The 11353-nt window shown below is 41.0% G+C and overlaps 2 gene segments (V, D, J or C); both read right to left on the bottom strand.

Annotated features, from left to right (window-relative positions):
* Positions 1-6053: 6053 nt before the first annotated feature.
* LOC131480578 (T cell receptor alpha variable 22-like) lies at positions 6054-6697 on the bottom strand. The segment is given in 2 exon segments: positions 6054-6424; positions 6602-6697. Coding segments are annotated over 2 exon segments (357 nt in total).
* Positions 6698-9739: 3042 nt separating this feature from the next.
* Positions 9740-11282, bottom strand: LOC131480562 (T cell receptor alpha variable 8-4-like). The segment is given in 2 exon segments: positions 9740-11014; positions 11115-11282. Coding segments are annotated over 2 exon segments (636 nt in total).
* Between the last annotated feature and the right edge of the window lie 71 nt (positions 11283-11353).

The raw sequence follows: 11353 nt of genomic DNA, 5'->3' as shown, positions 1-11353 counted from the left end.
AGTATCACTCAAAACTCTGCAGGCTTTTTCTGTAGAAATTGATGAACTAATTCTAAAATGTACATGAAAATGCAAAGAACCTAGAATAACAAACCGATTTTTTTTTGTTAAAGAAAAGAGCCATTTTGGAGTACTCACACCCATGCATGACTTAAAGACTTACTGAAGAAACAGTGATAAAAATAGTTTGGTATTAGTGAATATAGGAACAAAAAGGAATAAAAATAAGGAACATGACAGATATTACATAAATAAACTCACATGTACACATTAAATTAATTTTCTAAAAAGAATTAAAGATACTTCGGTGAAGAAAAAAAAAACACTTTTGAGAAATGATCATTGATCATTTAAGGCCTGTAAGCACATATACAATCACTGGCCTTCACCTGGCCCATTTTCATTTGGATTGCATACTAAATCAAAATGGATTGCATACTAAATCAAAAGCTAAAACTCTCAAACTTCCAGAAGAAAGTATAATGAAAACCTTTGCATAACAAAGGTAAGTATACTTTTCTTAGAACAGAAAAAGCTTGATGAGACATGAGCATTTGTCTCATTGACACATTTGGTTTCATTAAATTAATGCAGAGTGAAACACTTTTTTTTCCACAAAAGATTTATTTACTTATTTTTAGTGGAAAGGCAAATCCACAGAAAGAAGGAGAGACAAAGATCTTTCATCCACTGGTTCACTCCACAACAGCCTCAATGGCTGGAGCTGAGCTGGTCTGAAGCCAGGAGCCAGGAGATTTTTTCAGATCTCCCACGTGGGTGCGGTGTCCCAAGGTTCTGGACCATCATCCACTGCTTTCCCAGGCCAGAAGCAAGGAGCTGAATGGGAAGTAAAGCAGCTGGGACACTAGCCAGCTTCCATAGGGGATTTTGGCACTTCCAAGGGGAGGATTAGCCAATTGAGCTATTGTGGCGGGCCCCACATATTCTCTTTTTCTCTGTGTTTTAAATAAATGAATCTTTGAAAAAGTCTTTATAGCTTATCCTATCTTCAATATTTTAGGTTAAATTCTGAATGATTAATTAAGAGTTTAACCAACTCTTGCAGGAACTGTCTGGAGTGTTTCTTACTCGTGTTTGTATTATGTTTATGAATAGCAACATCTTGCACCTACTGCTGCCTCTTCTGCAATTTCCAAGCCTCTTGGTGATAAGTACTTTATCCCTATACAGTCAGGGATACAGGGACGTTTAGCGTTCAGGACAGTGACTGTCCTGGAGTCAGCTGACTGTTGTGCTCATGGCCACCTCTCCAACCCAAACACCACCTTGTCTCTCCAAGCTTTGTGCAAAACTGTGAGCCCAGTATAGATGCTAGGTTTTGTAGTTTTTAAAGATTTATTTTATTTTTATTGGAAAGGCAGAGTTATGAGAGAAGGTGAGACAGAGAGAGCTTCCATCCACTGCTTCACTCTCTAAATGACAGGCCCACTGTGAAGCCAGGAGCCAGGAGCTTCTTCCAGGTCTCCCACACGCGTGCAGTGGCTCACGGCCAACCTCCAGCACAGGGACAATATTTTCTATGCCAATATAGAGTGTGCATTTGTTTAGTTATGTTGTTTTTTTTCTTTTCTTTTCTTTTTGCTTTGGTTGCTTTGCTTATATTTAATTTTAAATGAAATAACATTTGTGTTAAATTATTTTCTTGTTTTATGCTTAATACTTTTATTTTGAAGTATTCTGAAATGTCCATCAAATTGAAAATGAGCAAAATTCCCAAAAAGGTCCCCCCTTTCATAATTTTTATAAATGAAAATCTATTTTTATACCTGATATTTCAGCAGTGCCATCAATATAAAAACTTTTCCTTTGAAAGGAACAGAGTTATTATTTAGAGAATGCAGAATAGCTGTTACTTTGAATTTTATTATCAACTTTGATGTTCTAAATCTAAGAAAATGACTTATCTAATCAGTATTAAATTTGCATAACATGCCTCAAAGTAATAATTTTAATCTGATTAAGAGAACATTCTGTCAGTAAGTGATTTCTTTTCTTTCTTTTTTCTTTTGGTAACCAGAACACCTACATAGACGATAAGACATGTCTTTAAGACAAAACATAGTAGCTTCATATTCCCTCAAAAGTTTCAAACATCATTGGTATAATGGGGGTTGGGGAGATAAAAATAAAATTGACAGAGAATTTGGAATCATGTAGTGTGTGTGTGTGTGTGTGTAATATGGATATCTTAAATCATGTACAGTAAGCTATATACATATACACACATGTGCATATTTCTTTATATCTGTATGTATATATAGAACTAAATTAGAGTAGGACTCATATAGCTGCCGCCCAACATAAGTGCAAATATGGAAGTGAGCTAAACAAATCCACTTAGAAAATGAAGGTAACTCACCAAAGCTAGGAGAGAAAGTGGACAACAAAGCCCAGCAAGTATTGGTGGTGAATGCTATCCCTTCTTAACGTCAAATCTGTAAATAAAGCTGTGACCTTAATTTTTCTTGGGGAAAAAAGTAAAATACTTCAAGGGATTTTACTAATCTAGAGCAAAAACAATTCTATTTTTCTTAATAAAAATGAGTGCAATTGAACTTCAAACAGAGCCCCAGGTCAAGTGTTGGCATTGCCACACTAAAAATAAACAGAGCATCTGCAGAGACATTCACTACAGTTGTCAGCATTTCACTGGAGGTCAGCAGATCCATTCACCTTAAGCAGCTCTCTTGGGCCAGTAATGATATGATAGGATTCTTCTGTGATTTCCAGCCAAATATTACTTCTTTGAGGAAAGCTTATGCTTGGAGGAAAAAAAAATGTGTATACTTTATATATGTATGTGTATATACAAATTTGTATATGTATATGTAAGTGTGCATATATATATATTCTGGGTAAACATAGTTGTTAATGCATACTCATTGATACATATTGAAAGGGTCTTACTGTACTATGATACTGATAATAGGAAGAAAGTAAAATTACTTGGGACTGGTACAATAGCTCTACTAGCTAATCTTTAGCCTGCAAATGCTGGTATCAATTATGGGTGCTGGTTGGTGTCCCAGCTGGTTCACTTCCCATTCAACTCTCTGTTGAGAAAGCCTTGGGGCTCTGCACCCGTGTGAGAAATCCTGAAGAAGTTCCTGACTTCTGGCTTCAAATTGGCTCAGCTCCAGCCATTGTGACCATTTAGGAAGTAACCCAGCCGATGAAAGACTGCCTGCTCTTTATAAATCTGTGTTAATAATAATAATAGTAACTAAGAAAGTAACATTATTTGTAGGAATATGTGAAATTCTCCTTTTTACATATACATACTGATGCTTGGGAGACTGTTTAGAGAAGGAGTCCTACAATTAGAAAGAAGAATTGGCTAGTTAAAAATAGAAACTATACATACACATATATAGTCATTAGATGCAGGTGTAAATAATCACATAAAAACTTATGCTGGAATACTTGGTATCTTACATGAAACTAGAAGAAATAGTTCTGCTACAGAAACTTTTTAAAAGTGCCTCTTCTTGTTGCAATGAAGAATCTTATTGCTATATAGTGTGATACACAGCTGGTTTGGAATTCAATCACTTCACAGATGTGCAGAGCAATAAACATCACAAATCTGATTGGAACGAACTGCAAAGGTAAATTTATTTTCCCATAACTGTAAATGTTGATGATCTTGTAAGTTCTGATGCCATGTCAATGACTTCTTCTGATTCTGAGTTTCAAGTAAGAATGGAAACGTTGGGTGTTAGATTGCTGTGAGTTAGGGAAAAAAGTAGTAAGAAAAATTGTTCAAGATCAATTTCCCGGTAGACAATGCTCACTGATAGCTTTCAAAGGGTGAGACCACCATCCAGGGTCTGATCTAAAAGGGGAAGCTGAATTTCTTGCTACAATACTAAGGGAGAAGCATGGAAATTAGACACAATGAGCTCAACATAGATGAATATGTTTATGGGAAGCACAGGGTTGAGGAGAAGCACAGATTGCAGACGGCAAGGGTCATCTGAAGAGGATGCTCACAAGGCTGTCGAGTGGCTGGCACTCAGGGCTGCAATGACCGGGACAAGCCCTTGCCTGGTTGGCCAACTTTCAGAAGCCAAGGACTGACACTGATTGGCAAAGGCCTGTCCACTGAGCTGAGTTGTTACTCAACCAACCAGATGTACAACTACTTACAGGGTTATGAAGTTTTTTTCTAAGCTGGAAGGAATTTTGTCAAATTTCTTCCTCTCCCATGTGTGCCCCACTGCTCTGTTTAGTTAAATCTATAGAAGAAACATTCAAAGATTGTCCAGATCTCTCCTGCTATTTTTGACTGCTTATTATTTATTTATGTTTACATTTTTGTCTTTTTGAAATTTGAGTTTTTTGGGTTTTTTGTTTTGTTTTGTTTTGGTCATTGGTAAGTACAAGTTTATCGGGTTTTTATCTTTGGATTATTTGTGTAATTCATTGAGACAGTAATTACATGAAACTTTAAAAAAAATAAATGTGTTTATTTAAAAGACAGAATTAGGGTGTGGGAGAGAGACAGAGAGAAAGAAAATGAAAGATCTTCCATCCACGGGTTCACTCCACAATGGCCACACTGGTCAGAGATGAGTCAGTTCAAAGCCAGCACCCAGAACCCAGGAGCCTCTTCTGTGTCTCCCATGGGAATACAGAAGTCAAAACACTTAGGCCATCTTCTGTTGCTCTCCTATGCACATTATCAGGGAGCTGGATCATAAGTGGAGCAGCCAGGGCTTAAACCAGTGCCCATAGGGGTGCTGGCACTGCAGGTAGCAGCTTAACTCACTAAAGCACAGCACCAGCCCCTGCACAAGAGCTTTTAAAAATCCGACAGACAGTAAACCAAATGAGTAAATCATGAAGCATTATAAAATAATATCATAAAATGTATTGTAAGATAGTTTGATATTTCCTAGGACTGATTAACAACCCGTTTTTTAGTCTATTTTGGATAACTGGGTTGCTTTGCTCATTTATCTATCTTTGTACCTTTGTTTAAATTGCTTTTATTCACTGTAGACCTGACGCTCCTCTCTGATTTTTCCATTAAGCACCCTCTTCTGTGTAATGTCTTTTTAAGCCTCCAAATGTACCTGAGATACTCAACTAAGCTGAATCACTGTTGAATAACATTTTCATTACGTTATTTTTCTTCATCTTTTCTTCCTTTTATTTTCTGCCCTTTTGGAACCCAGCGTACTGTAGCTTAAATATTTATTTAGATTCTGCTGTCCCAGCAGCTACTTTGCTAGTTTCAACATTAGACATCTGTATTTCAGAAGATTAGGTAGATTTCTAAAATATTTATTCATTTATCTGTTTGAAAGACTGAGCGACAGAGAGGGACATACACTGACAAATACACACACAGAAAAGGGAGGTGTCTTGGGTTATGAGTTCACTACCCAAAACTTACAATCTCCAGGACTGGGCCAAGAGGGTGCTAGGATCCAAGAACAACATCGAGTTTTCCCAAATGTGTGGCAGGGACTCAACCACTTGAGTCATCAGCTGCCTTCCTAGGTGCATTAGCAGGAAACCAGATCCAAAGCAGAGCAGCCAGGACTCTAACCAGTGCTTTCACTTTTTGTGCCTAATGGTGATGCAAAGTGAGAATGAAGGAGCAGAAGCCAAATGTCAAAACTATGGGGCCAAAAAGCATCTGTGGTTAAAACTCAGCCAAGTGGGCGCTTGCACAGTGGCACGGCAGGCTAATCCCCCTCCCTGTTATGGGCATCCCATATGGGCCCTAGTACCCCGCTGCTCCACTTCTGGTCCAGCTCTTTGCTAACGTTTGGGGAAAGCAGCAGGAAGATGGCCCAAGTCCCTGGACCTATACGCACACAGAAGACTGGAGAGAAGCTCCTGGTTTCCGATTGTCCTCTTCTCTAGCAGTTGCAGCCATCTGGGGATTGAACCAGCAGATAAAAGATCATTCTCTATCTCTTTCTCTCTCTCTGTAAAATCTACCTTACAAATAACAATAAAATCTAAACAAAACAAGCAAGCAAACCCTTAACCAATGTAGGTCAGGATTACTGGGTATGCAAAGGCTTGTGGGCTAGCCTCTTGATATGCTTGAGATGGAGGGTTTGTCTAGAGGTTTGTGTAGGGGCGACAGGTGCTCAGGGAACACTGTGGCTGGCAGCACAAAGATAAGTGGCTGAGTCTGTGGTCTGGGAAGAGGAAATGTGCAATGAGCTGCGGCGTTCCTGAGTGACTGTGGTGGAGCTTAGTCTTCCATGCTGCTTTGTTCCCACAGGAACATAAAACAGGTTGACGAGGCGTCCGCCAGGAGTTTGACGAAACCACTGCACTGAGGTCACGGAGGCAGAGAAATTGCATTGCAGTGTGGAACTGGCGCCCTCTTGGTTACTCAGCGTTGGAGGCCTCTGCTCCACCTGGAACCCTGTCACACCTGGTCAAAAACAGAGGTAACAGTAACAGGCGCTGGTAGCTGTAAGACCCACACAACCTAGAAAATGCCCCCAGGCGTGGTGAGCACAAACTTGTGAGTTCCTTGCTTCCCTCCCGCCACAGCTCTGCAGCTGCTGAATGCGGTCCAGTTCCCTGGCTGAGGAGAAGCCCAACTTACAGCAGGTCAGGGCACACAGAAGCCCCAGCAGAGAGCCAAACAGCCTCTTCAGGACCCTTTGCATGGTGGCATGAGTTTGAGATGTAACCGAACTGTGGCGTGCTGGAGGAGGCCCTCCTCCGCCCCCCTCCGCATGCCAGACACTGCTGAACTCCAATCACCACTCCCAACAGGCAGCCCCTCCCACCAGCCTAAGACTGGCTGAGAATTGGGGTCAGGAGCTGAGGGACGTTTCCTCACCACGCGGGACCCAGGAAGATGTGTGAGAGGGGGCTCTGAGAAGGAAGAGGAGGCCCCTCCCCGAAGGAAACCATGCCTGAGTCTCCTCATCAGAGCCTGTGGCAGAAGGTCCACACTGCTGATCTCAGACAGCAGGCAGGCGCTCTGACCAGAGGGTCTTTGGTGAGCCTATAGACTTAGGTTATGTGCAGGTCATTGAAGGCCTAAGAACATGTTAATGTATTGCATACAGAATTCATTCCTATTGCTGCAATATGTAAAATCTGTGAAAGGGAATCCTCTGGAAAGGCCAAGATTTGTGGCAGAAATTGTTATAAGAAATAAAACCCTGTTAAGGCCTAATTGTGTGGAGAAAATTGGATTTATTTACCATGCCTGCGTATTACTTGGGCTGGACAACGCGTTTTGTGATTCGGATTCTTGGCCTGTCAGAGCTCACTGCGGCTCTGGCTTTTGGTCCAATCCAGTTCACCTGCTTTTCTGCGCAATTCCTCTACCTTTGTCTCCCTCTTTTCCTCCCAGTTTCCCTTGTCCGCAGGTTTTGGTTTCTGCATTCTTCTCCTTATGCTTCTTATTTTCTCTCTCCTGTTTTTTTCCCTTTTCTATTTGATGTACCCCCCCCCCTTATTTTGTAGATAGTGGGAAAAAATGGAAGGAATATTGAGTAAAAAGTACCACAAGCTTTGAAATAATTTTGAAATATGAAGTTCAGATTTTTCTGTTGCCCATAAAAATTTTATGTAGAAAAAGTTTAAGCATCAGGAAAGTCTGCTTGGTATTCTTTCAAATTCTCCAGCTTTTTTTTAAAACATGATTTTTCTTTTTCAGCCAAGAATCTTATGTCAAAAATACGAGAGAATAGTATATATAAAAATTATGATCACTATACATACATACACGTATACATGTAGATACATACATATGCATGACAGTGATAAGCGAAAACATTTTTGTATCTGAATCAGGGAAAAGTCCTCTGGCTCAACAATTGATGGGCCTTATTTTTGAAGGCAGGGATACTCACTGAAAGGAATATTCAACAAAAAGCGGGTTGCTGATGCAGCCACGGAGCTTCCCTCCTCCAACAAACAGCTGTTCTCCCGCTCAGCTCTTTGTTGTTCTTTGGGCCTCATCACACACAGAGAGTTTCACAAGCCTTTGAACCGCTCTTTGTAACTAACACACTCAAAGCAGTCCCTCATGGGAAGAAATGGATTGTGGTGCCTCCTGGCGAGCCAGCCCTCTGAGAAAGGCAACTTCTCCAGGCAGACACAGCCAACTCAGCCAGCTGTCCTTCTGCAGGTCTGCAGCTGCTCGTGACCTGATGGGCAGCAGCCCATTCAAGACCATGAGAACCTTTGTATGACAATATGCATTTTTAAGTTATGTACTTTTATGTAATGTTACATTAACAGTCCATAATTGTTACCCAGGAACTGAAAAAACAAGAAAAACAAAGATAAAACAAAACGAAAAAACAAAAAGAAACCCTCTGATGCGATTCAATCAAGCTAAGCAATATATTTAACGGTTTTCCAGCCCTGAGGAAATGCTAGTGAATTAGACACTACATCTTCCTTCAGGGAACTTGCAGCATATCGGGGAAGACAAACAACTTCATAAATGTAATAAAGGCCTGAAGGATGCCGTGATAAAAGCACTCAATAAACACAGCCTGAGAATGGAAATAACAACATCTCCTTCAAGCCTGTTACAGGGCATGACTGAGCAGAGGGTGTGATGCTGTATGTCTTTCCTCAGGATGACCACAGTGTACAGCAACAAAAACTGGGATGGGCGAGCTTTGGAAGGTGGCTTTTTAAATATGAGCAACTGAGAAAAAGATGAGCAAGGATGTGTACAGTACCATTCTTGTTGGGGTGGGCGTGTCACAAAGTGGATTAAGCCATTCCTTGAGACATTCTATATTGGCATTAAGTTTCAACTTTGCTTTCAATCCTACTTCCTGCTAATGCTCCTGGGAGGCAACAGATTTGGTCCCAGGCACTTCAAATTCCTGCCACCTGCAAAGAAATGTTCTTGAAGGAGTCCTGCCTCTTGGCTTCTGCATGGCATTTAGAGTGTTGAATTGGTGGATGGAAGATCTCTCTCTCTGAACACCTTCTCTGTCCTCTGACTCTTTCAAGTAAATAAATAAGTCTTATTAATAAAGAACAAAATAAAGATCAAAACCCTCTGCCACTCAGGCTGGGGATGGGGGGAATCTGTAACTTAAACAACTAATAATACTGTTCGTCCTCAGGAAAAAGCTCAACCACTTTGTGATTCTTGTCCTTGAAGCTCCATTTGAGTACCAGTACATCTTGGTGGGTTGTGATGCTGTTACCACAGCAGGCATGCTCTGATTTGGAATTTGGCAGCCCTAGTGCTGGAGAGGAACTTTAAGAAAGAGAAGGGAGTGCCAACTAGCCCAGTCCTCCTCTCAAATAGTGTGGGTTCATGGATGCTTACATAATTAAACAGTGGTTCCCAGGAGGGCAGAGGATCTGTTTGCTGGCATCTTTTGCATATGAAGTTGTGGTTTTGAAGCAGAATCTTGAACTTGAACAAGCAGAGTATTTTGAGCAGGTCTGCACAATGGCTGGATTTCTTTTTCTTTCTTTTTTTTTGCTATATTAATTATACTTTAAAATTGCATGTATTTATACATTGAGCCTGCATAAAAAGTGATGTTGATTATGTTGATTATTTACTTTAGCTTCCAAGTAGACATTGGAGTAAGAAAATTAGTGGCTTTATTTGGATAAAAGTACAATTAGCCTTAATATTTCAAAATAAAGTTCAATTTTATTTGATTGCATTTTATTAAAATTGTAGATTTGGGGGAAAGTTATGCTTTGTATTTTGATTTTCAGTTTTTATAGATTTTGAAAATGTTTTATAAGGAAAATGAATGTTTGGGGGAAATAAATGAAAGTGATTTCTTTTGTGATCTTGTCCCAGGCTGTATGCAATAATGATGGTATGTGAATGGATTTGGGTAGAAAGTGGAGACCCTTCTATTGTCCCTGAATTAGAAAGTAAAGTCACCCACAAACACTGAAGATGAGCTGAATTGTTCAAGTTCTCAAAAGCCTACTTTTGGCACTTTGAAGAAGAATGCAGGAAAATAAGTAATCATGATTACAGAATCACTAACTGATATTGGATATTCTACAGGTATTAGAGAAATTGGATTAGAAGGGAGAAAAAGGAGAAGTGAGATAACCTGGTGGGTCTGATTAAAAAAACTAAAAGGCCGTTCTGGCAGGACCTTGGGTTTGATTTGGAATGCTGCTGACTGGGGTCCGCTGCATCCAGGTCCTTCTCCTTCCCCATCATGTTGGTTTTGAGAGATAGACTTGCAGGCATGTCCAGGTTCCAGGTTTAGTTACTTCTCCCAATCTCAAACACCTCCAACACTTTTCCTCAGAGAATTTCAAATCACAGAAGTCAGGATGCTGAGTATAAACAACCTGTAGAAAATGCAGCCTGTTAGAAAAAATAAATGAAACACTTGTCTTGGATTTTCTGGTTGCTTGAGAGATGAGATTAATAATACAAATCAAGTCTCTGGTTTGCCTTACATCCTCTTGTAAGGTCAACTTCAAGCCATCTTCAAGCCACCACTACCTCCAAAGAAAAAGAAGCAAGAAAGAGCTTTCTGCAACTTGTTGAACGTCCCATAACTCATTCTAGGATCCTGACCCGTGAGATGCACTGCGCTTTGGAACAGGAGAGTCCTTTGCAAAAAGGCTGACATCAAACACACCAAAGCAAACAAGCTCCCTGCAGGATCACAGAGGATGAGATCCCTCAGTTGCGTGCGTGCCCACGGTGGTTTGGGTACAGCTCCCCCTGGAGTTCCTCGCACTGTGGTAGTCAGGGCACAGAAGTACTCAGCAGAATCGCTCCAGTGGGCAGAGGGCTTTCTCAGGTGGAAGGAGTTTTCGTTCTTCCTGAATTCAGCCTCAAAACCTTTCATGCCTGAAACCAGCTCGCTCCCTGACGTACTCCTCAAGAGAAACTGGAGACCTTGGCCGGCGTACCGCACGTACCAGAAGAGATAGGGCGGCAAAGAAGATGAATAGTTGCACTTCAGCTCCAGAGGGGATCCCTCAGGTACAGCAAGGTGGCCATCTAGCTGGGTTACCGACTGCGCTCTGCCTCCTCCTGCAACATAAATGCTGTGACATTGAACTCGGCTGACAGTCTCCTTTCAGAGTTACAACCGGAGTTCCACTACTGGAGGGTACAATGGAAAGGTACTCACTCGGGAGCAGGAGCACCTCAATCATCGAGACGCACACCAGGGTGACGACCAAGTGTTGACGAGACCGCATGGTCCTTTCTGAGAAATCCCCGCAAATAAAAGCTGATAACTGGAGGACGGGAACCCAGTTTGCTCTGAGGTCTAGAAAGAGAAGCAAAGCTAGATTTTTTTTTTTTTCTTCGTAGAGACTGATGGAAAGAGATGCCCTATGCTAGAAGTTGGCTTTTTCTGGCACCCGA

The sequence above is a fragment of the Ochotona princeps genome, chromosome 6 (assembly GCF_030435755.1).
Source record: "Ochotona princeps isolate mOchPri1 chromosome 6, mOchPri1.hap1, whole genome shotgun sequence".
Taxonomy (NCBI): domain Eukaryota; kingdom Metazoa; phylum Chordata; class Mammalia; order Lagomorpha; family Ochotonidae; genus Ochotona; species Ochotona princeps.
Note: the sequence above shows the minus strand (reverse complement) of the source record. Positions and strands in the feature narration are given on the sequence as shown.